Consider the following 27,195-nt stretch of genomic DNA (forward strand, 5'->3'; position numbering starts at 1 on the left):
CATTAAATTGCACCGGTCAGGACTGGGGACAGAGAGCTGTGGACTGGTCAGGACTGGGGACAGAGCCCTGGACTGGTCAGGACTGGGGACAGAGAGCCCTGGACTGGTCAGGACTGGAGACAGAGAGCCGTGGACAGGTCAGGACTGGGGACAGAGAGCTCTAGACCATTCAGGACTGGAGACAGAGAGCTGTGGACAGAGGGGTGGCTGCTGGTGACCTATCTGTGGGTGAGGGGGTCCCCCCCCCCCGTGTGTGAAGAGCGCTGGGGTCCTTCAGGGGGAAAGGTGTTACATGAATGTTACCCTGAAGCCTCACAGCTCGCACACGCTCCAGCGATGACAAGAAGGTATTCAAGGACAAGGAAGAACCCAGAGCAGGAAGCTGTCTGTGAAACGACAGTCAGCCTCTCGGCCACGTCAGGGGCCTGCTGCCACACGCCCGAGAGCGTTCCACCTCCAGACACCGCCCATTCCTGGATCTGTCTGGAGCACCGCCAGCTCCGTGCGAGGTGAGCCGGTATATCATGACACGGAAACCAGAGCCGCAGTGAGATGCAAAGTCCTGCTGCGCTAGGCAAAACCTGTGCACAGTGGCTCTGTGACTGGGGGACCACAGTGTCAGCGTCCGAGTATTGCAGTTGACTTGATGGGCACAGTGTCAGTGTGTTCCAGTTGACTTGATAACCAGTGTCAGTGTGTTCCAGTTGACTTGATGGCCACAGTGTCAGTGTGTTCCAGTTGACTTGATAACCAGTGTCAGTGTGTTCCAGTTGACTTGATGGCCACAGTGTCAGTGTGTTCCAGTTGACTTGATGGCCACAGTGTCAGTGTGTTCCAGTTGACTTGATTAACCACAGTGTCAGTGTGTTCCAGTTGACTTGATTAACCCCAGTCTCAGTGTGTTCCAGTTGACTTGATGGCCACAGTGTCAGTGTGTTCCAGTTGACTTGATTAACCACAGTCTCAGTGTGTTCCAGTTGACTTAAAACCAGTGTCAGTGTGTTCCAGTTGACTTGATGGCCACAGTGTCAGTGTGTTCCAGTTGACTTGATAACCAGTGTCAGTGTGTTCCAGTTGACTTGATGGCCACAGTGTCAGTGTGTTCCAGTTGACTTGATGGCCACAGTGTCAGTGTGTTCCAGTTGACTTGATTAACCACAGTGTCAGTGTGTTCCAGTTGACTTGATTAACCCCAGTCTCAGTGTGTTCCAGTTGACTTGATGGCCACAGTGTCAGTGTGTTCCAGTTGACTTGATTAACCACAATCTCAGTGTGTTCCAGTTGACTTGATTAACCACAGTCTCAGTGTGTTCCAGTTGACTTATAACCAGTGTCAGTGTGTTCCAGTTGACTTGATGGCCACAGTGTCAGTGTGTTCCAGTTGACTTGATAACCAGTCTCAGTGTGTTCCAGTTGACTTGATAACCAGTCTCAGTGTGTTCCAGTTGACTTGATTGCCACAGTGTCAGTGTGTTCCAGTTGACTTGATAACCAGTCTCAGTGTGTTCCAGTTGACTTGATGGCCACAGTGTCTGTGTTCCAGTTGACTTGATAACCAGTGTCAGTGTCTTCCAGTTGACTTGATGGCCACAGTGACTGTGTTCCAGTTGACTTGATAACCAGTGTCTGTGTTCCAGTTGACTTGATAACCAGTGACTGTGTTCCAGTTGACTTGATGGCCACAGTGTCTGTGTTCCAGTTGACTTGATAACCAGCATCAGTGTGTTCCAGTTGACTTGGTGTCACTGCCTGTCTCTCTCACAGAGACCGATGTGTATGTCTGTATCTCTCACAGGGACGATGTGTGTGTCTGTACAGTATCTCTCACAGGGACCGATGTGTGTGTGTCTGTATCTCTCACAGGGACCGATGTGTGTGTGTCTGCATCTCTCACAGGGACAAGTGTGTGTGTCTGTATCTCTCACGTGGACAAATGTGTGTGTCTGTATCTCTCACAGAGACCGATGTGTGTGTGTCTGTATCTCTCACGGGGACCGATGTGTGTGTCTGTTTGTCTTACAGGAAGGTTGGTATTTCTACACCTCTCACAATTTCCTGAGAAAGGCCTGAATAACAGAGCCATTGTGTAAGTGTGAGCAATGCTGACTGTTACCGTGGAGACGGAAGTGGGAGAGGTGGGAGTGGAGGGACCCACAGGGGGCAGGAGAGAGCAGAGAGCAGTGTGGGAGCCCTCTACCCCCTGTGAGCTGGTCCACTCTGAGAACAGGTGAAGACTGAGCTGAGCCGGACAGTGGAGAAGCAGAGAGGAGGGGAAGGGTACACAGATAAAGCAACAGGGCTTACTGAGAGAGAGAAGTGAGATTAAGGGAGACAGGTGAGACAAGGCAGAGAGATAGAGGGTATATGTAAATATTTACAGTATATGTAAATATCTACAGTATATGTAATATTTACAGTATATATATATTTTATGATATGTCTTTGTTGTAAATATCTGTAGATTTTATTTTACTTTTATTTTTTGTTTTGTTTCATGTGAATTTCATTATTTTTATTTGCTTTGGCAACACTGGTTTTACCCATCGGTCATGCTGATAATGCGCCTTGAATGGAACTGAATTGAGAGAGACAGGTGAGAGACAAGGCAGTCAGACAGAGAGACAGGTGAGATAAGGTAGACAGAGAGAGAGAGAGCGATAGGTGAGAGAGAAAGCACACAGGGAGAGACAGGTGAGAGAGAGAGAGACAGGTGAGAGAGAATGTAGACAGAGACACAGGGTGGAGAGACAATGACAGGGCCAGGGAAAGAGGAAGTGTACTAGCTGATTTGAGAGAGGGAGTGGCAGACACAAGGTGAGAAAGAGAACAATGATCTTAAGGTGATTGAGGTTACAGGAACATTTCTTTCAGTCTAGAGCTGCGCTCTGTTGACACTGTGCCTGCAATTAAACTTTGAACTGATAGACTGAGCTATCACAGACACACGTGGCCAATGCCCATGTCCCGTGACGTGCTCGGAAACGCATATCAGCAGGGGAATGCTGGACTTTCCCCTGGGACATGAAGGTTATTGTTCCTGGAATCATAGGGAAGTATGAGCACAAAAACAGAAGAAGTTTCAGAGGCCTTGAGCTATTGGTGCTCACATATCAGTTTACAACCAGCAGCAGTGTTATTCTCAAGCCCTGCAAAGATATCTGAGTATTATTTCACATTATTATTTAAGCTCCCTGACCACTCTGGGCTCCACACACCGATGTGTGTGTCTGTATCTCTCACGGGGACCGATATGTGTGTGTCTGTATCTCTCACAGAGACCGATGTGTGTGTGTGTCTGTATCTCTCACAGAGACCGATGTGTGTGTGTGTCTGTATCTCTCACGGGGACCAATGTGTGTTGTCTGTATCTCTCACGGGGACCGATGTGTGTGTCAATTTGTCTTACAGGAAGGTTGGTATTTCTACACCTCTCACAATTTCCTGAGAAAGGCCTGAATAACAGAGCAATTGTCTCAAGCCCTGCAAAGATATCTAAGTATTATTTCACATTATTATTTAAGCTCCCCGACCACTCTGGGCTCCACAGAGCGCCCTGACCACTCTGGGCTCCACACACCGATGTGTGTGTCTGTATCTCTCACGGGGACCGATGTGTGTGTCAATTTGTCTTACAGGAAGGTTGGTATTTCTACATCTCTCACAATTTCCTGAGAAAGGCCTGAATAACAGAGCCATTGTCTCAAGCCCTGCAAAGATATCTGAGTATTATTTCACATTATTATTTAAGATCCCCGACCACTCTGGGCTCCACAGAGCTCCCTGACCACTCTGGGCTCCACAGAGCGCCCTGACCACTCTAGGCTCCACACACCGATGTGTGTGTCTGTATCTCTCACGGAGCCCAGAGTGGTCAGATACAGACACACACCGATGTGTGTGTCTGTATCTGAGCACTCTGGGCTCCACAGAGCTCCCTGACCACTCTGGGCTCCACAGAGCTCCCTAACCACTCTGGGCTCCACAGAGCTCCCTGGCCACTCTGGGCTCCACAGCTCAGTGCTTGCCGCTCCTTGACCACTGAGCTGTTCACAGCTTCAAGGCCGGGAGTCACACACTTCATATGTCTGTTTTGCGCCCTTCAGTCGTCCTCCAGCGCCTCGCTGCTCTGGCTGCTGCCCAGGGGGCTCCTGAGCACCACCAGTCACTGCCAGTTTGCTTTAGATACTGGGCAGGCAGGCAGCAGGTCAGGCCTCCGTTAAAAATAAACATGACTCGAGTCTTGTATCTTGGTCTTGTATCAGCGGTTTGGTTAAGTTTGAGTTATTGACAGTATTTTACTGGTCACTATGATCAGACAGTGCCACCAGCTGGCCAAGAGAGAGAAGACAGATGTACAGATTGTGATCAGACAGTCTTACCTAAGAGAGGGACAGGTGTATAGACTGTGATCAGACAGTGCCACCTGCTGGCCAAGAGAGAGAAGACAGGTGTACAGACTGCGATCAGACAGTTTCACCTGAGAGAGAGAGGCAGGTGTACAGATTGCGATCAGTTTCACCTAAGAGAGAGGGACAGGTGTATAGACTGTGATCAGACAGTGCCACCTGCTGGCCAAGAGAGAGAAGACAGGTGTACAGACTGCGATCACACACAGCCCTGTTAGACCTGATAAAGAGGTGGAAAGAGGAAGCAGCAGCCACAGGTTCAAACCAGGCTGCAGCAGGAATGAGGCTGATGTTTCTTCAACAGTTTAGGAAAAAGTGTTTCAGTGCTGTGGGACTGCTGACCCCACTGGAGACAACCCCACCCGCATGCGCCAGGTGCCCAGAGGAGGCAGGAGGCTGGTGCTAATGACCCCAAGGAAAACAGATCTCTTCCAGCTGTAAGGGGCGTGGCTGGGGCTCGGCTCAGGAGACGTCACGAGCCCTGCACAACACTGCCGGAGAGCTGGGAACTCCCTGCGCCCACACATCTTAAAAAGGGCATTAAAGAGCCATTTTACTGCGCTTTCGGTGAATGGGGCTCCTGTTTCTGACGCACCATTAATGTTTCACAAGGCGACGACCGAGAAGAGGGAGTGCTTCAGGTCACATAGAAACTCGGTCTTTGTCTAGACTCGCTCCTGCCTGGGGAGACGCCACTACCCGCTGCTGGACCACTGTTTGGGGGTAACAGGGGCGCCCCTGCTGGGCAAAGGGCTGCACTGCTCGGCCCTGCCGCTGGTGGAGGGGGGTCAGTGAGACGGCTCGTGCACAGAAACGAGACCCCCGCCTCTCCCAGGGGACAGCTGCGCTTTCTATAGGGGGGGCACACCTCCTGATTCTCTGAGGCGCACAGAGGGAGTCCGGTTTCTAAACCGCCCGCGTGCAGCAGCAGAGAGAAGAGAGAGGGAGTTAAAGCCAAAGTTGTCAGTCTGGGCCGGAGGCGATAAAGATTTCCAGTAACGCCGCTGTTTCTGGGGCTTATCAGCCCCTGCAGCAGCGCTGGAACCTCACGAGTCAGCCTGGCCTCAGAGGAACTGAAAGCCAAATTCAGGAACAGCGCAGTCTAACAAAGACTCGGTTACAAAGCAGAACTGCCCTGACCACAGGCTTCTAGACTAACGCCATCACGGAGCTCTTTTTAGGAAAAGTAAATAGTAATTCCGTTGCTGGAACACACCTCCGGATCCACAGGGATGAGTTAGATTTATAGGCCGATGACCTAAACCAACACAGACTGCAAAACTGCTAGAAACAGTCTGACAACCGGATCTGATTCCAAAATGTCCAGCAGGTTCCAGGAGTCTGTTGGACAGACTTTGTCACTGGCTCGGAGATGGAGGAGATTTACAGGAATGTCTCAAGAACTGACACTTTGTGACCGACGGTGTGAGAGACAACACTCCAGCTGGCCCTGCCCCGCCCCGAGTCTGTCCCGAGTCTGACAGGACAGAGGTCCCGGGACCAGCTGGCCCTGCTCTGTCCCAAATCTACATCCCTATCCTGCCTTGTGCCCTGTGTTCCTGGGAATCGTTCCCATGTTCCGCAGCCCTTGCTGGAATAAGTGGCTTTCTTATAATGGACAGACAGATGTGTGGATGGAGGGGCAGACAGGTACTATCCCAGCAAGCTCCCCTGCACCTGTGTCCCTGCTCCACTGTGTCCCTGTGCCCCTGTGTCCCTGCTCCACTGTGTCCCTGTGTCCCTGCCCCGGTGTGTCCCTGTGTCCCTGCCCCAGTATCCCTGTGTCCCTGCCCCGGTGTGTCCCTGCCCCGATAAGGCTGTTTGTTCTGCAGTCAGAGGTATATAAGAGCAGAGGCCCAACCTGTCAGGTGCACACTGGCTCGGCCTCCGTCCTGCTGACACCTCATGGATCCCCGACGCTCTGCTCCCGTCACCCTGCTGCTCCTGTCTCTGGCTCTGAAAGGTAAGACATCCAGCCACCAGTGAGCACACAGCTCCTGTCACCCTGCTGCTCCTGTCACCCTGCTGCTCCTGTCTCTGGAAGGTAAGACATCCCTGTCACCCATGAGCACAGAGCTCCCATCACACAGCTCCTGTCTCACACAGGAGTAGCAAACTAATACAACACATACCTGTGTGTAGCCATCTAACACAACACACCTGTGCATACCCATCTAACACAACACACACCTGTGTGTATCCATGCAACACAACATATACCTGTATGTGGCCTTCTAACACAGGAGTCTGTGTATTCGTTGAGCACAACACACACTGTCGTATATGTTTATCTAACACAACAAGAGCTGCGGTATGTGTTCACCTGCGTGGCGTGTGTATTTCTCTCACAGCGCTGCGGTGCTGGCCCAGGAGTGGGCAGGCTGTGGGCAGTGGGTGAGCTGCCCTGCCACACGACACAGACCTCTTCACCACAGGGAAGCCCAGAACGGTCCAGATGCCAGCCAGCGGACCAAGAGCTCTGATCCGAGTGGCGCTGTGCCTTCGACTCTCGGGCACTAATGTCTGCCTCTCCCTCCCCACCCTCTCCCAGGGGCTGCGTCCCAGGAGGAGGATCAGACCAGCCGACCCCTGACCCCAAGCCCCAGTGAGTATTCTGCATGGCCCTGAGACCCTCGGCCCCCCAACGCTGGAGGGGAAGGAGGGACAGAAAGCTGTCAAGGTTGCTCCAGCTGGGGACACAATAGGAAACCTGCTACTGAGGTGAAATGGTGCAGAAGGAAGAGGGCGTCCTTTCCTGCAGGCTGATAAGCCTCCCCGTAAAAGTAAACAGTCATGTTCTACAGCTCCTGTCACAATCCGGCCGGGAATTCTTCAGGCTGATTCTGCAGCTGGAGCCCCCAGCCGAGCAGGTCCGGTGTCACTGCCTCTCTGGACTCGTACCCGGCATGCTCAGATCATGGGGTCACATGGCTGCACTGCTTGAGCACAGCTGACACCCACACTGCCCTCCCAGTACCATTTACTGCAGCCCCCTGTACTGGATGATTAAATACCTGAAAGCTGATTAGTCAGTAGAAGCTGTGACCTTTCCTCTCAAAGCAAAATACTGATTGGTCACTGGTCACTGTTCTGTCACAGCAAAGCCAAGTGCTGATTGGTCAGTGGGGAGTCTGTGACCTGCCCTCTCACAACAGAGCCAAGTGCTGATTGGTCAGTGGGGAGTCTGTGACCTGCCCTCTCACAACAGAGCCAAGTGCTGATTGGTCAGTGGGGAGTCTGTGACCTGCCCTCTCACAACAGAGCCAAGTGCTGATTGGTCAATGTGGGGTCAGTGATCTCTCCTTCCACAACACCTGACAATACCTGACACCTTCTAGCTCCTTCACACGGCTCCCTCACAGGCTCACCGTCTGTCCGGCGTGTGTCTCACAGACGGACCGGCGCGGGTGGTCATCACGGGGCCGGACACAGTGACGGCCGGCCGAGACGCTGAGCTCGTCTGCTCCGCGGACTGCCACCCGCCCTGCAGCTACACCTGGTTCTTCAACGGGGTCCAGGTGGCGAACGGCAGCGTGGTCACCATGAGACCGGTCACCTACACTGACAACGGTGTCCTGGCCTGCGAGGCCAGCAGCTCCGGGACTGGACTGTCCGTCCGGGTGTTCAGGGTCATCACTGTGGCAGGTAGGGGGCGCTGCTGCGGACAGCAAGGGCTTCCTGGGGAGAGACCAAGCATTACCCATCAGCCCTGCAGGACCAGACTGCCTTAATCTGAGCTATCACTCAATTAATCAATAACTCACACGTTTGTCTTAATTGACCACATTGCCATCTTAATTAATCAATAACTCACGGGAGCTGTCTCTATTGCACAGCTCGCCTGCTTAATTAACCAGCAGCTCACAGGTGTTGTATTAATTGAACAGGTTGTCAGATTAATTAACCAGCAGCTCACAGGTGTTGTATTAATTGAACAGGTTGTCAGATTAATTAACCAGCAGCTCACAGGTGTTGTATTAATTGAACAATTGAACAGGTTGTCAGATTAATTAACCAGCAGCTCACAGCTGTTGTATTAATTGAACAGGTTGTCAGATTAATTAACCAGCAGCTCACGGGTGTTGTATTAATTGAACAGGTTGTCAGATTAATTAACCAGCAGCTCACAGGTGTTGTATTAATTGAACAGGTTGTCAGATTAATTAACCAGCAGCTCACAGGTGTTGTATTAATTGAACAGGTTGTCAGATTAATTAACCAGCAGCTCACAGGTGTTGTATTAATTGAACAATTGAACAGGTTGTCAGATTAATTAACCAGCAGCTCACAGGTGTTGTATTAATTGAACAGGTTGTCAGATTAATTAACCAGCAGCTCACAGGTGTTGTATTAATTGAACAGGTTGTCAGATTAATTAACCAGCAGCTCACGGGTGTTGTATTAATTGAACAGGTTGTCAGATTAATTAACCAGCAGCTCACAGGTGTTGTATTAATTGAACAGGTTGTCAGATTAATTAACCAGCAGCTCACGGGTGTTGTATTAATTGAACAGGTTGTCAGATTAATTAACCAGCAGCTCACAGGTGTTGTATTAATTGAACAGGTTGTCAGATTAATTAACCAGCAGCTCACGGGTGTTGTATTAATTGAACAGGTTGTCAGATTAATTAACCAGCAGCTCACAGGTGTTGTATTAATTGAACAGGTTGTCAGATTAATTAACCAGCAGCTCACGGGTGTTGTATTAATTGAACAGGTTGTCAGATTAATTAACCAGCAGCTCACAGGTGTTGTATTAATTGAACAGGTTGTCAGATTAATTAACCAGCAGCTCACGGGTGTTGTATTAATTGAACAGGTTGTCAGATTAATTAACCAGCAGCTCACGGGTGTTGTATTAATTGATCAGGTTGCTGGTTTAATCCCTCAGTCCCTCACAGCTGCTCCCAGCCCTTAGAGACAGGTGACCTGTAGCACTAGCTGACCATTCACATGAAACCCCGACTGTCCATCACAGCCGCCCCTCCCCCCCCCAGATCCCAACGCCACCGTCTCCATCCAGCCTGCTCAGGCCCTGCCCATCGCTGACCAGCCCTTCAGCCTGACCTGCAACGTGTCCGGCGCACAGGTGACCTCCAGGCAGTGGGTGAAGGACGACCTGCTCCTGACTGCGTCCAGCACCGTGACCTTCTCTGCGGACAACAGCACGGTCTTCTTCAGCCCCCTGCTGCTGCTGGACAATGCCGTCTACCAGTGCCTGGCTGACCCGGGCACCCACTGGATCTCCAGCGCCAAGTACCAGCTGAGAGTGATCTGTGAGTACGCTGCCAGCTGCTGACTGGTCAGCGGGGAGTGTCTGACCTGTCCACCCGCAGCAAGGCTATATACTGATTGTTCAGTGTAGAGTCTGTGACCTGCCCTCCCACAGCAGAGTCGAGTGCTGATTGGTCAGCAGTGAGTCTATGTCATTTCCTCCCACAGTACAGCTTAGCGTTGATTGGTCAGAGTAGATTCTATAACCTGTCCTCCCACAGCAGAGCCAAGTGCTGATTAGTCAGTGGGGAGTGTGTGACCTGCCCTCCCACAGCAGGGCTTGGTCCTGATTGGTCAGGGGAGAGTGTGTGACCTGCCCTCCCACAGCAGGGCTTGGTCCTGATCGGTCAGTGGGGAGTGTGTGACCTGCCATCCCGCAGCAGAGCCCAGTGCTGATTGGTCAGTGTAAATTGTGTGACCTGCCCTCCCACAGCAGAGCTGAGTGCTGATTGGTCAGTGTGGAGTGTGTGACTTGCCCTGCCGCAGCAGAGCCCAGTGCTGATTGGAGTGTGTGACCTGTCCTCAGTGCAGTTTTTCAGGGAGTCGAGGTCTAGCAGGACCTCCCCCGCGCCCCCCGCGCCCCTCACCTCGCGCCCCTGCACAGCGGCCCTGCCCTCTGTACACCTCTGGCTTTTGTGTGCAGCTGCAAGAGCAATATTTGCACAGAACACAAAGAGGGAAGCAGAGGCAAATGGCACACAATGGAGAGTCACGTACCCTCCTGTACCTTCCTGTGAGTACACAGGACGTGCCCCGCCCCGCCCTGTGTCACAAGACTGCTGCGAGTGTCCCAGTCTGTGTCCCAGCCCCGCCAGCGCCAGCGCCAGCGCGGGGTTGTGTAAGCGACCCCTCTCCGGGCGGGACCAGTCCCTGTGTTCCCATCTCACAGTCCGGCCCGGAGAGTCCGGCTGCTGTCCTTCGGCGTTCGGGCGCCAGCCTGGTCACCCCTGGTCGCCCCATTCTCTTACTCCCCATCCCCCTCCTACTCCCCCCCAACTCGCCTTCCCTGCTAGGGTTCGTGTTGACCCTGGCAACTCTTGAAAAAGGATGAAATCCAGAGGGTGGGTCTGCACCCCAGTTCGCCCCCCGACAGAGTCAGAACTGCTGTGCTTCAGCACCCCGCTATGAAGACGACTTTTGCAGGTTGTTCCCCGCTGCGTACCTGCGCCGCGAGAGGACAGCGCCGTGTCCTGTTTTGCAGACGGACCCCAGTGGCTGACTGTGGCAGGGCCCCACCTGCTGGCCGCGGGGGGGAACTACACCTTTGCGTGCTCGGCGGAGTGCTGGCCCCTCTGCCTCTACGCCTGGGAGCTCGGGGGCAGCCCGATCGGACAGGGCCGCACGCTGACCCTCCGCCAGGTCACCCACAGGGACCGCGGCCTGCTGACCTGCCGGGCCAGCAACACGGCCTCCGGACTGACCGCCCGGGCCAGCGAGGCCATCGCCGTCATGGGTACGTCACCACGCCGCCGCCGGGGTCACAGGGGGACCAGAGCCCACCCACACAGGTCCTGGCCGAGGCGGTTCCTCAGGCTGTCACCCTCTCAAGATCACCACACAGCCCAGCTTCACTCTGGCCTCCTCCTGACCGAGGACATCTTACCCTGAAGACACTGCAGTGCACACACAGCTCTGGAGCGAAGAGGCTGTGTTGATCTGAAACTCACTGTCAGGCTGAGAGTCAGGATCATCCTGGCTGTAACATCACTAACAGCCTGTGTGTCTCCTCTCAGAGTCAGACTGTGTGTGTGTCTCCTCTCAGAGTCAGACTGTGTGTGTCTCCTCTCAGAGTCAGCCTGTGTGTGTCTCCTCTCAGAGTCTGACTGTGTGTCTCTCCTCTCAGAGGCAGACTGTGTGTGTCTCCTCTCAGAGTCAGACTGTGTGTGTCTCCTCTCAGAGTCTGACTGTGTGTGTCTCTTCTCAGAGTCTGACTGTGTGTGTCTCTCCTCTCAGAGTCTGACTGTGTGTGTGTCTCCTCTCAGAGTCTGACTGTGTGTGTCTCTCCTCTCAGAGTCAGCCTGTATGTGTGTCTCCTCTCAGTCAGCCTGTGTGTGTCTCCTCTCAGTCAGACTGTGTGTGTCTCCTCTCAGAATCAGCCTGTGTGTGTGTCTCCTCTCAGAGTCAGCCTGTGTGTGTGTCTCCTCTCAGTCAGACTGTGTGATGGTGACAGTTCAGAGATCAGAGCACTAACAGACTGTGTGTCTCCTCTCAGAGTCAGACTGTGTGTGTGTCTCCTCTCAGAATCAGCCTGTGTGTATGTCTCCTCTCAGAGTCAGACTGTGTGTGTCTCCTCTCAGAGTCAGACTGTGTGATGGGGACAGTTCAGAGATCAGAGCACTAACAGCCTGTGTGTCTCCTCTCAGAGTCAGACTGTGTGTGTGTCTCCTCTCAGAGTCAGACTGTGAGTGATGGGGACAGTTCAGAGATCAGAGCACTAACAGCCTGTGTGTCTCCTCTCAGAGTCGGGGTCAGTGCGCCTGGAGCACAGCGCGGGACGTCTGTCCAGTTCTCTGCTAGCTGTGGTCACTCTGGCTCTGACCCGCTGGGCCTCAGCTTAAAGCACAGATGGCGAGTGGGGTCGGCCTTCCTGGACGGAAGAAACATTTCCAAGGAAGAGGAATTCCAGTTTCATGGAAGTGAGCTGTGATCCCTGGCCGGAGCGCCAGTCCTCTTGCGCATGTTGTTATTGAGTGAAATAAAATCATGACTGCTGCCCAACACACTGGACTTCCTATTCGATCTGTAAACACACCCCCCCTGTAAGACTCCTGCAGCCCCGTCTCTGCGGTCCCTCACACCTCGCTGCTGTGCCTCAGTTCTCGGAGGGGCTGGCTGTGAGATAAGGAGAGCTCACGACTCTTTCGAGCCCTCCTGCGGTTTCGTGTTTCCTGTATCGACTCGATAAGCTCCCTTTGTGTGGAGTCCAAAGCGAAGTTTGGTAAACATAGCAAAGCAGTAAAAATAGTGTTGTGGACAGTCATAGTGCCCACTGGCCCATGGGCACACACTCCACTGTGCCAGCAGCATTAACAGTAGAGCTGTGAGCAGTCATAGTGCCCACTGGCTCACTGGCACACACTCCACTGTGCCAGCAGCAGGAACAGTAGAGCTGTGAGCAGTGATAGTGCCCACTGGCTCACTGGCACACACTCCACTGTGCCAGCAGCAGGAACAGTAGAGCTGTGAGCAGTGATAGTGCCCACTGGCTCACTGGCACACACTCCACTGTGCCAGCAGCATTAACAGTAGAGCTGTGAGCAGTGATAGTGCCCACTGGCCCATGGGCACACACTCCACTGTGCCAGCAGCAGGAACAGTAGAGCTGTGAGCAGTCATAGTGCCCACTGGCCCATGGGCACACACTCCACTGTGCCAGCAGCAGGAACAGTAGAGCTGTGAGCAGTCATAGTGCCCACTGGCCCATGGGCACACACTCCACTGTGCCAGCAGCAGGAACAGTAGAGCTGTGAGCAGTCATAGTGCCCACTGGCCCATGGGCACACACTCCACTGTGCCAGCAGCAGGAACAGTAGAGCTGTGAGCAGTCATAGTGCCCACTGGCCCATGGGCACACACTCCACTGTGCCAGCAGCAGGAACAGTAGAGCTGTGAGCAGTAATAGTGCCCACTGGCCCATGGGCACACACTCCACTGTGCCAGCAGCAGGAACAGTAGAGCTGTGAGCAGTAATAGTGCCCACTGGCCCATGGGCACACACTCCACTGTGCCAGCAGCAGGAACAGTAGAGCTGTGAGCAGTCATAGTGCCCACTGGCCCATGGGCACACACTCCACTGTGCCAGCAGCAGGAACAGTAGAGCTGTGAGCAGTCATAGTGCCCACTGGCCCATGGGCACACACTCCACTGTGCCAGCAGCAGGAACAGTAGAGCTGTGAGCAGTAATAGTGCCCACTGGCCCATGGGCACACACTCCACTGTGCCAGCAGCAGGAACAGTAGAGCTGTGAGCAGTCATAGTGCCCACTGGCCCATGGGCACACACTCCACTGTGCCAGCAGCAGGAACAGTAGAGCTGTGAGCAGTCATAGTGCCCACTGGCCCAGCAGCACTGTGTCACAGTCGTGAACGGTGAAGAGTATTTTGGGGTGCACTCCCCGAGAGTGGGCGCACAGCCACCGGCGTGTGTGCGGAGGAGGAGACGTTGCGAAACGACAGCGGCTGCCTGAGGCCCCGTGACTCCTGCTCCTGTGTGAGAACCACGGCGGTTTCACAAGCTGAGCAAACAGCGCCAGCCCCACCAGGGCGAGTTCTGGGGTCCCGGGCGCGGGGGCGGCGCCTGCTGTGTGTATAAGAGCACGGCCGCGGGGCTCTCCTCGTCTGCGAGCCCTTCCGACATGGACACAGCCAGACTGGACGCCCTGCTCCTCCTCCTCGCCGCGCTCACGCCAGGTAACTCTTCTCTCGCTCTCTCCTCCTCCGAAATCCACGACAGCTCCGGTCCGGGCTGAACCGCAGCGACTCCGGGCTTTCCTCCCTCCGCTGCTAGAGAGACCCGGAGTCCCTGCTGGGTTCAGGTCCTCAGGGACCGGATTAGCGCCCCTCGGGTACCTCGAGGTCCTGCTCTGGGGGGGCCAGACCAGCTGCTTCCTCGCTCAGCTGGACCAGGTGAACTCTTCAGGTGCTGCTGCTGTCCAGAGACTTGGAAAACCTGCAGACACACTGACCAGTCCACCAGAGCCAGGGCTGGACACCCCCGCTGCAGGTACACTGACCAGTCCTCCAGAGCCAGGGCTGGACACCCCCGCTGCAGGTACACTGACCAGTCCTCCAGGACAGGACTGGACACCCCTGCTGCAGGTACACTGACCAGTCCTCCAGAACCAGGTCTGGATACCACTGCATTAGATCAGGGCTGCTCTCCCCCAGCTCTCCCATTCCAGGTCATTGCAGGACTTTGAGCCTCCCAGTAAAGTATTTAATTGCTTAATTGACTTAGAGCTGTAACAAAGACCTGCAACCGAATGGAATAGGAGCTCGAAATCAGGGGTCTCCACACCCGGTCCTGACCGCTCCAGTCCAGTCAGTCCTTCAGGTCCGTGTGAATGCGATTAGGAACAGTTTGATCAGCTCTGGTCCAGCTGAAGGCAGATCACCTGCACAAGCGAACGGGTTCAGTCGGCCCAGGTCTTCAGAAAGAGGTGCTTTAAAGGCGACCCACAGAGGCAGGCGGGCTGAGCTGAACGCCTCTCTCTCGTACCCGGCTCTACAGCAGGCGCGGGCCGTGCGGTAGGGTGGTGTCTGTCGGGCGTGCTCCTGGCACCGGGCTTCGGGCTTGGCGCCGAGCCTCTGAGCGCCCTCCCTCCCCGGCAGGTCTGCTGGCTGTGGACGTGGTGCCGTCGGCCAACCCCGTGTACGTCGGGGACAACGTGACCCTGGAGCTCCGCCCCCCCACCGCCATCAGGACCGGCACCTGGCTGTTCGACGGCAGCACCGTGGTCATGCTGTTCCAGCGCCAGCAGGAGGCCTTCCCGGGATACGAGGGGAAGGCCAGCGTGGATCTGAGCTCTGGAGCCCTCTTCCTGGAGTCCGTGCGCCTCAACGACTCCGGGATCTATCGATTCCAGGGCCTGGTGCCCCGGATCCTGGGAGAAGTCAACCTGACCGTGCTGGGTGAGTAGCTTTCCGTGGCGAGGAAGAGGAGGAGGAGGAGTCAAGGGGTAGGTGAGGCAGGGGGGGGAGCTGGGAGAGGGGCCGTTTCGGAATTTGCCAAAGGAGAAGAGGGGGAGCCGCTGGACGCCAGGTGGGGTGATGTCCGTCGGGGGGCATCTGTGTTTGCAGCTGTCCGTCAGGAGGAGGGAGCGGTCACTGTGGTCCCCAGGGGCCTCGGACGAGCTCAGCTGTCTCGGTCACTCAGGAGCCCCCCTCTTCACATGGGCCAGCGGGAGTCTGCGACGCATTCGCCCAGCAGAGTCCGGACACGAGTCTGTCAGACCTTCCCCCACTCTGTCTGACCTGCTGCTGGATCTGTCCCAGAGCAGCCCTGAGCCCAGAGCACTCAGCACTCACACGGGGCCCTGTGCTGGACCTGTCCAGAGCCCAGAGCACTCAGCGCTCACACAGGGCCCTGTGCTGGATCTGTCCAGAGCCCAGAGCACTCAGCGCTCACACGGGGCTCTGTGCTGGATCTGTCCCAGAGCAGCCCTGAGCCCAGAGCACTCAGCACTCACACGGGGCCCTGTGCTGGACCTGTCCAGAGCCCAGAGCACTCAGCACTCACACGGGGCTCTGTGCTGGATCTGTCCCAGAGCAGCCCTGAGCCCAGAGCACTCAGCACTCACACGGGGCCCTGTGCTGGATCTGTCCCAGAGCAGCCCTGAGCCCTGAGCCCAGAGCCCAGAGCCCAGAGCACTCAGCACTCACACGGGGCCCTGTGCTGGACCTGTCCAGAGCCCAGAGCACTCAGCACTCACACGGGGCTCTGTGCTGGATCTGTCCCAGAGCAGCCCTGAGCCCAGAGCACTCAGCACTCACACGGGGCCCTGTGCTGGATCTGTCCCAGAGCAGCCCTGAGCCCAGAGCCCAGAGCACTCAGCACTCACACGGGGCCCTGTGCTGGACCTGTCCAGAGCCCAGAGCACTCAGCACTCACACGGGGCTCTGTGCTGGATCTGTCCCAGAGCAGCCCTGAGCCCAGAGCACTCAGCACTCACACGGGCCCCTGTGCTGGATCTGTCCCAGAGCAGCCCTGAGCCCAGAGCACTCAGCACTCACACGGGGCCCTGTGCTGGACCTGTCCAGAGCCCAGAGCACTCAGCACTCACACGGGGCTCTGTGCTGGATCTGTCCCAGAGCAGCCCTGAGCCCAGAGCACTCAGCACTTACACGGGCCCCTGTGCTGGATCTGTCCCAGAGCAGCCCTGAGCCCAGAGCACTCAGCACTCACACGGGGCCCTGTGCTGGACCTGTCCAGAGCCCAGAGCACTCAGCACTCACACGGGGCTCTGTGCTGGATCTGTCCCAGAGCAGCCCTGAGCCCAGAGCACTCAGCACTCACACGGGCCCCTGTGCTGGATCTGTCCCAGAGCAGCCCTGAGCCCAGAGCACTCAGCACTCACACGGGGCCCTGTGCTGGACCTGTCCAGAGCCCAGAGCACTCAGCGCTCACACAGGGCCCTGTGCTGGATCAGTCCAGAGCCCAGAGCACTCAGCACTCACACGGGGCCCTGTGCTGGACCTGTCCAGAGCCCAGAGCACTCAGCACTCACACGGGGCTCTGTGCTGGATCTGTCCCAGAGCAGCCCTGAGCCCAGAGCACTCAGCACTCACACGGGCCCCTGTGCTGGATCTGTCCCAGAGCAGCCCTGAGCCCAGAGCACTCAGCACTCACACGGGCCCCTGTGCTGGATCTGTCCCAGAGCAGCCCTGAGCCCAGAGCACTCCAGGGTCCTGATACCTCTAGCAGTGCCCACCAGCTTAACAATCTGCAATAGAGACTTATTCAAGTGTCCCACCACTGACGTTCAAAGAATTATCAACTCAGAATTACATTTCAAATAGATTCCCAAGAAATTAAGAAATAGTATTCATGAGTCAACTTTTAGTACAGTTGGAGTGTTTATAAGAGCGCCCCCTTGTGAGCTTACACGTCAAGACATCAAGGAACACTTCGTACTGTCAACATTGAAACAATTCTTCTTGACAGCCTGTGTGTCTCCTCTCAGAGTCAGATTGTGTGTGTGTCTCCTCTCAGAGTCAGATTGTGTGTGTGTCTCCTCTCAGAGTCAGACTGTGTGTCTCTCCTCTCAGAGTCAGACTGTGTGTGTGTCTCCTCTCAGAGTCAGCCTGTGTGTGTGTCTCCTCTCAGAGTCTGACTGTGTGATGGGGACAGTTCCGAGATCAGAGCACTAACAGACTGTGTGTCTCCTCTCAGAGTCGGGGTCGGTGCGCCTGGAGCACAGCGCGGGACGTCTGTCCAGTTCTCTGCTAGCTGTGGTCACTCTGGCTCTGACTCTCTTGGCCTCAACATAAACGAGAGAGGGTGAGTGGGCTCGAGTGGGACAGTTCCCCAAGCAGTACTGAGAGGTCGTGCTCCCAGGTGTGTGTCTCAGGTCTGGTGTGTTCTGTGTTCCAGGAGCAGGTCTCAGGCGTGTCCTCTCCAGGACCTGTGTGACATTACCACTTCACTGCCTGCCCCCCTGCCTGAACACCTGCAGAGCCATCAACTCTCATTTGCAGCACAGCAAGCCCTACAGGACTCTGTACTGTGAGCCCTATAGGACTCTGTATGTACTGTGGGCCCTATAGGAGTCTACTATTGGTCCTGTAAGGCTCTTTCCTTTGGCCCTATAGGACTCCTTTCGGTTTATCCTATAGGATTCTGTATTGTAGGCCTTATAGAACTCCATGCTGTTCACCCTGAAGGTGTAGTGTGTGCCCTGTTGGGCAATATACCTCTGGTGTGTCAGCAGGGAGTCAGCAGGGAGGAGAGCTACTGTGCTTTGTGTAAAACCACACTACACTCATTTAGTGATTTCACCTTGTGTGTCTTTACCATTCAGGCCTTGCTACAACAATAGGTGTTTGTAAGTCACACCTGCAGATAATGCAACCGCTAAGCATATATACTTACAGAAAAAGCTATTGAAAATCCAGCCTGTGGCTCTTATCAGTTGATTCTTTGCTAATTTGTACCCACGCTAGCTGTGTACACATGTGTAACCTTACAGTGTTAGTTGGGTGCAGCAGGGTGTCAGGTTTGTAATCTCCGAGCGCTCCTGACACTGCCCTGCTCATGCCCGCAGGCAGCTGTGATTGCTGACGGCATCCAAAACAACGAATAAACATGTTTGATGACAAGCAAGTGTTGTCTTTCTTTTCTTGCTCTCAGTGAACACTCAGGCCCTGAACACAGGAGCTTCTCCTCGAAGCAACAGCAGGACCTCATTCAGAATACTGTGTTCAGAAGAGAGGGAGTTATCCTGGACTCAGGGCTGTCAGGTACAGTGTCAGGGTTAGAATACTGTGCTCAGAGCTGGTCAGCTCCCCACAGGGAGAGAGAAGAGAGAGAGACTTGTTTCCTGGGCTCAGACGGGGCTGTGGAGCTGAATCTCCTCAGTCCAGGACAAGGGCGTCTGAGAGACCAGAGCGCGTCCGAGGAGAGACAGACAGGGGGTCACCCCGGGGGTCTATTCCACATTCACTAGAGGACAAGGACTCAGGGTCACAATTTGAAAGCATGAATGGATACATTTAGAGGGGAGAATAGGGAACTACCTTTACAGCAAGAGTTGTGGGTGTCCGAAAGTCGTTGAGGCATAAACTCTGATCAAACTGATCATAAAGCTGATCAAACAATTTCAACTCGTGCAGCTCCTAAGCCACCAGCCGAGCAAGACAGACTCCTCCTGCCCGGGTCTGCTCGTTAGCTCTAATGCTGCTCATCGTTCCTCTTCAGTGAACTTCCACCTGATGTTTTTATAATACCGCTGTCTCTCAGAGAACTGCTTTAGTGTTGAAGGAACAACAGGCACAATCTTTATGTTCTGTCAAGTACGATTCGCCCAGATCCAGACACAACCCCTCCTCACCCTCCCTCAGTGCCCCTAACTGGGTACCCCCTCACATCAAACACTGGGTTTCATTCCCAGGCCGCACCAGGCTGACCCAGCAGAACTGCTCACTCCCCGAGAGCCCAGCCAGGCTGGGGGCTGAAATGTGGAGTCTCTGGCCGGCTCAGTCGTCAGTCTTTGTGCAGTGGCGTTCCAGTCTAACGCTGCCGACCCATGTCTCTGCTGAACACGGATCACAATCCCATGGGGATTGTGCGGAGTCGGCACCAGGCAGCGTTGGGCTGTGCGGCCAGTCTGGACCCAGCAGAAGCCCATAACCTCAGACTGGTACCATGACGCCAGCGATCCGAACAGATCTACTGGTGTTAGAGCCCTTCCACGGGCCACTCTAGAAGATGCCAGCATTTCGAGGGACAGACTCCTGAGCCCCAGGGGCTCGGACCCAGGACCCCTGGAGCTGGGAGGCAGCAGAGCCCATGGTGCCGTGCCACCCCACATGGAAAAACAAATCAGAAAAACGAAATGACAAACCAGCACCCTCAATCAACGGCAATAACAGGCTCATGGCTTGACGGGGGGGGTGAGGCCACGACCCAGGACCCCCGAAAGAGTCGCTGGGTCTGTCTCGTCCACTGAGGCCAGAGAGGGAGACAACTGGGGAGGAAGGCTCCCATGAGCCTCTCCACGCCCACTGTGTGTCACCGCCGAGCTCCTGGGCGTGGGAACGGCGGGAGAGCACGTCACTGCGGGGAAATCACTGCTCCCAGTCTCCCCGGCTCCATTGCACAACCAGAGCAAACAGCGCGCTCCTGGAGCGGAGCTTTCTGGATCAGTCAGCAGGGCTGGGCAGCCTTATCGCCGGCTTGCTTTGGAGCAAAGTCACTGGGGACGTTCGGGACTCAGCCACGATGGAGCGCCGCCGCGCGGGAGCCCTGCTCTTCATCGCCGCCACCTTCGCCAAAGGTAACTCCTCTCTCCCGATTCCTTCCCCCCGCCGAGGGCTCGGGGGGCCGAAGGCTCTGCTCCACCTCGGGGTTCGGCCCCCCGATCCCGAGCCCTCGAGCGGCCCTGCAGAAAAGGGCCCAGCGTACCCCAGCGTTCTCCGCACTGACGTTCTTTCAACGCTGGCATGTTTGAAGAGGGTCTGACGAAGGAGTGAGCTCGTATAAACTACGAGACTGAACCCCCTCTGTATCGATGCACTGTGTCTGACAACACGCCTGGCCTTACTGCCTGTGTGCTGTTGTCTAATAGCTGATCAATAATGATCGATATTCTCTGTGGTGCGTACAGGACAGCTGATGGGCGCGGGCTGGCGTACCGGACAGCCCAACCCTCTAGAGCAGGGGTGCCCACCCAGTCGATCGCCGAGTGCTTGCCAGTCGATCGCAAGAATGTTTGGCAAAAAATAAATGGGCTATTTGACTCCTTTTTTTTGAAAGCCTAAAAATTCATTCAGATCTGTGCATGTAATGTCATACAGTTTTCTGCCCTCGGTGTGTTTAACCCTTGTGGAATGGGCTGTAGGGGTCTCGTCCCCTCGTGCTGGCTGGCACTGGGAGCTCCATGAGTACAGGGTGTTGTGTGTGCGCGCTGCCCCAGAACGGTCTCTTGGTTTCGCGCCCAGTGGAGCCACACAGACTGGCCGTGACAAATCCGCCAGCAGCTCGATAAGTTTGACTGCCTCTTCGATAGTTGTCGTGTTTGAGCGAAAATGATGAAGCAAAGAGACAGAAAACTTACTGTTAGCACAAGGAAGGGGAGCAGGATTAATTGTGTGTACTTTCAAATTCAAATCTGCAATGCTGGTGTCAACGCGAAAAAGGGAAATAGAACAACATTTCAAAACTGCACACAAAATGTGTGATGTGGACTTTCCCACTAAAAGTCAGTTACAGAAAAGAAAAGTGGACAAATTAAAATCTCATCAAGCAGCAGGAGGTTTTCACGAGGCCTAACACACGAGGAAAAGTAGCAATCGTCTCATCGCTCCGCGTGAGCCACCTCCTGGCTCAACACAACAAGTCATTCAGGGATCCAGAAGTGAAAAAAAGTGTTTGCCGAGGCTGCTGACTTGCTGGTTGGACATTTCAAAAACAGACATGTTTGGCGAGGTTCAGACAGCTGTTGCCTGAAATCAGAGTTTCTCCAGGCGTCTAAACACGGTGAATATGCTCGATCAGAGGATGACCAGTGGCTTCTGGGTTGAGCCTTCCTCACAGACCTGGCTGAACTGCTGATGAGCTGAATGTCGAGCTGCAGGGACACAATAAAACTGTCATCGACATCATCAGCAGTGTCAATACGTTCAAAAACAATGCCAAGTGTTCTCCAGTCAGCTCCTCAGTGCCAAGGCCCAGATGAAAAACCTTGTGGAAAAAAACCAGGAAAAGATCCCGGACGTTTTCAGGTAGTTTAGCAACCCTAGTAGTTCTGTACATATTTGTATACTGTGTATGTACAGACACATGCATACTGTACAGTGTGTACCTGCACACGCACAAACAAGGACAATTCGAGACTCCTTTTAACCCTGCCAGCTCCTCGTCTCTGGGAATCTGGAGCAACCTGACAAACGGAGAGACTCCACGCAGACTGACTCCCTCATTCGCAACTAAACACAGCAGACAAACCCACACAAACACGGAGGGAACATGCAGACTTCCCACAGACTGACTACCTCATTCGCAGCTAAACACAGCAGACAAACTCACACAAACACGGAGGGAACATGCAGACTTCCCACAGACTGACTACCTCATTCGCAACTAAACACAGCAGACAAACCCACACAAACACGGAGGGAACATGCAGACTTCCCACAGACTGACTACCTCATTCGCAACTAAACACAGCAGACAAACCCCGCACAAACACGGCGAACACGCAGACTCCACGCAGACTGACTCCCACATCCGCAATCAAAGCCAGCAGACAACCCCGCACAAACACAGAGAGAGCATGCAGACACCCCACAGACTGACTCCCTCATCCCCAATCAAAGCCAGCAGACAACCCCGCACAAACACAGAGAGAGCATGCAGACACCCCACAGCCTGACGCTCTCACCACAATCAAAGCCAGGAGACAAGCCCACACAAACACAGGGTCATTAGTGTGTTAGACGGAGCTAGAGAATGGATCCCAGTAAGATCCTGGGAGTGAAATACTGGATATTTGCTGAGGAAGTGTCACCACAAGAGCACTGTTAGCTGGAAGAGGGGAGGGGAGACTCCTGGGAACTACGGGACAGCTGACTGGCTGATCCCATCGATTCTAGCGGTGTCAGCGGTCATCTCCCACACCCTCCCTCCCCGGCAGGTCTGCTGGCTGTGGACGTGGTGCCGTCGGCCAACCCCGTGTACGTCGGGGACAACGTGACCCTGGAGCTCAGCCCCCCCACCGCCATCAGCACCGGCACCTGGCTGTTCGACGGCAGCACCGTGGTCATGCTGTTCCAGCACCAGCAGGAGGCCTTCCCGGGATACGAGGGGAAGGCCAGCGTGGATCTGAGCTCCGGGGCCCTCTTCCTGGAGTCCGTGCGCCTCGAGGACTCTGGGATCTATCGATTCCAGGGCCTGGTGCCTCAGATTTCTGGACAGGCAGTCCTGACGGTCCTTGGTGAGTAAGCTGGCGTCTCTCTCTCTCGAGCAACTCCCAGAATCCCTCAGTCGTGCAGGGTCCGGGAGGGGGGGGGTCTCGTGTTGACTCCTGCTGGAAGTAAAAACACTGAACGGGGGGTTGTCAATATTTGCCGAAGGCGGAGGAGGACTCCTCACGCTACAGCGGATGACATCACCTGATCACCCTCCAGGCCTGAGCACGCTGGTCTCCCTGGAGAGGCGCACACTGCTCCTGCCTGTCGGGGTGAAACCTGGTGTGGGGTCCTCTCTGGACTAAGACCCTCAGATCTGACCAGTGGACAGCTGTATATAACACTCTGATGTGCCCCGTCCCCCTGTCTCTCTCTCTGACTGCAGCGCCAGTGTCCAACGTGACTGTCCAGGCCAACATCACTGACCCAGTGGAGTTCAATGACACTGTGAGGCTGAGCTGCAGTGCCTCGGGTTCGGCCCCCTCGTACCGATGGCTCAATGGCTCCTCTGAGGTCACAGCTGGCCAGCGCTTCCAGCTGAGTGAGGGCAATCGGACCCTGACCATATCCAGCGTGCTGAGGTCCGATCGGGGGCCCCTGTACTGCTTTGTGTCCAACTCATTCAGCAACGCCACCAGCCAGCCCGTCTATCTCAACGTCCTGTGTGAGTCTTCCAGGTCCACTTCCAGCCCAAACCCAACAGGCCCGACACAGTCCGTCTGCCAGTGCAGTGTGATCAGTGCGGACAGTTCTAGATCATCCAGACAATGGACCAGATAATGCACTGGCAATACTCTGTTTATAGCTAACGTAGATAAGGCATCACTGACTTTTGATGGTCTGTTTCTAGATGGTCCAGATAACGTATCACTTGCTGTGAGTCCTAAGCAGCGGGTCTACAGTACTGGATCAGACCTGGTTCTATCCTGCTCGGCGCAGTCCAACCCCAGTGCATGGTTCCAGTGGGCCTTTGAGGGATCACTGCTGAACAGGCTGGGCCAGGAACTCAGGCTGGTAAAAGCTCAACAGAACCAGACAGGAAACTACACCTGCTGGGCCTACAACAATGTCACCCAGCGCTACGCTGCTGAGACAGCCCATATCACCCTGATCGGTGAGTGAGAGAGCACTGCTGACACCATCGCAGACCCCAACACCCCAACACCCCAGCCCTGAGAGAGACACAGTCCCAGACCCCAACACCCCAACACCCCAGCCCTGAGAGAGACACAGTCCCAGACCCCAACACCCCAACACCCCAGCCCTGAGAGAGACACAGTCCCAGATCCCAACACCCCAACACCCCAGCCCTGAAAGAGACACAGTCCCAGACCCCAACACCCCAACACCCCAGCCCTGAGAGAGACACAGTCCCAGATCCCAACACCCCAACACCCCAGCCCTGAGAGAGACACAGTCCCAGATCCCAACACCCCAACACCCCAGCCCTGAGAGAGACACAGTCCCAGATCCCAACACCCCAACACCCCAGCCCTGAGAGAGACACAGTCCCAGACCCCAACACCCCAGCCCTGAGAGAGACACAGTCCCAGACCCCAACACCCCAACACCCCAGCCCTGAGAGAGACACAGTCTCAGACCCCAACACCCCAACACCCCAGCCCTGAGAGAGACACAGTCCCAGATCCCAACACCCCAACACCCCAGCACCGAGAGAGACACAGTCCCAGACCCCAACACCCCAGCCCTGAGAAAGACACAGCCCCAGATCCCAACACCCCAGCGCCGAGAGAGACACAGTCTCAGACCCCAACACCCCAGCGCCGAGAGAGACACAGTCCCAGAATCCCTCAGTCGTGCAGGGTCCGGGAGGGGGGGGGTCTCCTGTTGACTCCTGCTGGAAGTAAAAACACTGAACGGGGGGTTGTCAATATTTGCCGAAGGCGGAGGAGGACTCCTCACGCTACAGCGGATGACATCACCTGATCGCCCTCCAGGCCTGAGCACGCTGGTCTCCCTGGAGAGGCGCACACTGCTCCTGCCTGTCGGGGTGAAACCTGGTGTGGGGTCCTCTCTGGACTAAGACCCTCAGATCTGACCAGTGGACAGCTGTATATAACACTCTGATGTGCCCCGTCCCCCTGTCTCTCTCTCTGACTGCAGCGCCAGTGTCCAATGTGACTGTCCAGGCCAACATCACTGACCCAGTGGAGTTCAATGACACTGTGAGGCTGAGCTGCAGTGCCTCGGGTTCGGCCCCCTCGTACCGATGGCTCAATGGCTCCTCTGAGGTCACAGCTGGCCAGCGCTTCCAGCTGAGTGAGGGCAATCGGACCCTGACCATATCCAGCGTGCTGAGGTCCGATCGGGGGCCCCTGTACTGCTTTGTGTCCAACTCATTCAGCAACGCCACCAGCCAGCCCGTCTATCTCAACGTCCTGTGTGAGTCTTCCAGGTCCACTTCCAGCCCAAACCCAACAGGCCCGACACAGTCCGTCTGCCAGTGCAGTGTGATCAGTGCGGACAGTTCTAGATCATCCAGACAATGGACCAGATAATGCACTGGCAATACTCTGTTTATAGCTAACGTAGATAAGGCATCACTGACTTTTGATGGTCTGTTTCTAGATGGTCCAGATAACGTATCACTTGCTGTGAGTCCTAAGCAGCGGGTCTACAGTACTGGATCAGACCTGGTTCTGTCCTGCTCGGCGCAGTCCAACCCCAGTGCGTGGTTCCAGTGGGCCTTTGAGGGATCACTGCTGAACAGGCTGGGCCAGGAACTCAGGCTGGTAAAAGCTCAACAGAACCAGACAGGAAACTACACCTGCTGGGCCTACAACAATGTCACCCAGCACTACGCTGCTGAGACAGCCCATATCACCCTGATCGGTGAGTGAGAGAGCACTGCTGACACCATCACAGACCCCAACACCCCAACACCCCAGCCCTGAGAGAGACACAGTCCCAGACCCCAACACCCCAGCCCTGAGAGAGACACAGTCCCAGACCCCAACACCCCAACACCCCAGCCCTTAGAGAGACACAGTCCCAGACCCCAACACCCCAGTGCCGAGAGAGACACAGCCCCAGACCCCAACACCCCAACACCCCAGCCCTGAGAGAGACACAGTCCCAGATCCCAACACCCCAACACCCCAGCCCTGAGAGAGACATAGTCCCAGATCCCAACACCCCAACACCCCAGCGCTGAGAGAGACACAGTCCCAGATCCCAACACCCCAACACCCCAGCACTGAGAGAGACACAGTCCCAGATCCCAACACCCCAACACCCCAGCGCTGAGAGAGACACAGTCCCAGACCCCAACACCCCAGCCCTGAGAGAGACACAGTCCCAGACCCCAACACCCCAGCGCCGAGAGAGACACAGTCCCAGACCCCAACACCCCAGCGCTGGGTGAGACATTATCTGGACAGGACCGTTTTGATGAGCGCCTCTCTCATGTACCCAGAACCCATCACCGTGGTCGCGGTCAGGCCTGCTGGACAGCTGCCCATACAAGACCAAGCCTTCAACCTGTCCTGTGAGGTCACGGGTCCCGTGGTGTCCAGATCCTGGCTGAAGGACGGCCAGCCTCTGCCCCCCAGCGACAGGACGAGCTTCTCCCAGGACAACAGCACGCTGTCCTTCAGCGCCGCCCTGCTGTCCGACGACGGCCTCTACCAGTGCGCGGCGTCTAACCCCGTCAGCAACCGGACCAGCCCAGGGTACCAGCTGCTGGTGAACTGTGAGTACTCACTTCCTGCCGGCTCCACTGGGGGGCGCTGCTGTACACTCACCACTTGTCTGTTATCATCATCTGGTTTCTGCTCAGATTGCTGCCTGTCTAAACTAAGAGTAGAAGTTCAGGGACATTCTGAGCTGTCTGCTGCAGTGATTGTGCAGGGTGGTGTCAGCGCGTACACATTTCACAGCTGTGCTGTGCGACTTGCAGACGGGCCTGAGACGCCAGTGATTGCGGGACCGCAGGAGGTCCAGACGGGCCGGACCGTCACGCTGAGCTGCTCTGCTGCCTCCCAGCCTCCCAGCCTGTACTACTGGTCTGTCAACGGGACGCGGGCGGGCGAGGGGTCGGCGCTCCAGATCGGACAGGTGTCACCCAGCAACACGGGCCTGTACACCTGCACAGCGCGGAACACAGTGACCAACAGGACCAGCTCTGCAGAGAGGCGCCTCACTGTCACAGGTAATCAGTCACACCTGAGAGAGGCTGGACAGGGAATCAGTCACACCTGAGAGAGGCTGGACAGGGAATCAGTCACACCTGAGAGAGAGCTGGACAGGGAATCAGTCACACCTGAGAGAGGCTGGACAGGTAATCAGTCACACCTGAGAGAGAGCTGGACAGGGAATCAGTCACACCTGAGAGAGAGCTGGACAGGTAACTAGGCATACCTGAGATTT

The 27,195-nt window shown here is 55.4% G+C and overlaps 1 protein-coding gene across 1 annotated transcript in view; it reads left to right on the forward strand.

The window, feature by feature from the left end:
• LOC102682610 (CEA cell adhesion molecule 5) overlaps positions 1–27,195 on the forward strand; it is a 76,152-nt gene that overhangs the window by 47,444 nt on the left and 1,513 nt on the right. The window contains exons 10-27 of the mRNA XM_069185531.1: positions 422–509; positions 2,023–2,026; positions 5,076–5,197; positions 6,181–6,369; positions 6,758–6,800; positions 6,927–7,011; positions 7,800–8,051; positions 9,406–9,684; positions 10,884–11,135; positions 12,143–12,234; positions 19,979–20,174; positions 22,533–22,832; positions 23,192–23,470; positions 23,657–23,920; positions 24,931–25,209; positions 25,396–25,659; positions 26,243–26,518; positions 26,726–26,977. Coding sequence (XP_069041632.1) covers positions 422–509; positions 2,023–2,026; positions 5,076–5,197; positions 6,181–6,369; positions 6,758–6,800; positions 6,927–7,011; positions 7,800–8,051; positions 9,406–9,684; positions 10,884–11,135; positions 12,143–12,234; positions 19,979–20,174; positions 22,533–22,832; positions 23,192–23,470; positions 23,657–23,920; positions 24,931–25,209; positions 25,396–25,659; positions 26,243–26,518; positions 26,726–26,977 — 3,516 coding nt within the window. The remainder of the gene's footprint in view (positions 1–421; positions 510–2,022; positions 2,027–5,075; positions 5,198–6,180; positions 6,370–6,757; positions 6,801–6,926; positions 7,012–7,799; positions 8,052–9,405; positions 9,685–10,883; positions 11,136–12,142; positions 12,235–19,978; positions 20,175–22,532; positions 22,833–23,191; positions 23,471–23,656; positions 23,921–24,930; positions 25,210–25,395; positions 25,660–26,242; positions 26,519–26,725; positions 26,978–27,195) is intronic.

The sequence above is a fragment of the Lepisosteus oculatus genome, chromosome 27 (genome assembly GCF_040954835.1).
Source record: "Lepisosteus oculatus isolate fLepOcu1 chromosome 27, fLepOcu1.hap2, whole genome shotgun sequence".
NCBI lineage: Eukaryota > Metazoa > Chordata > Actinopteri > Semionotiformes > Lepisosteidae > Lepisosteus > Lepisosteus oculatus.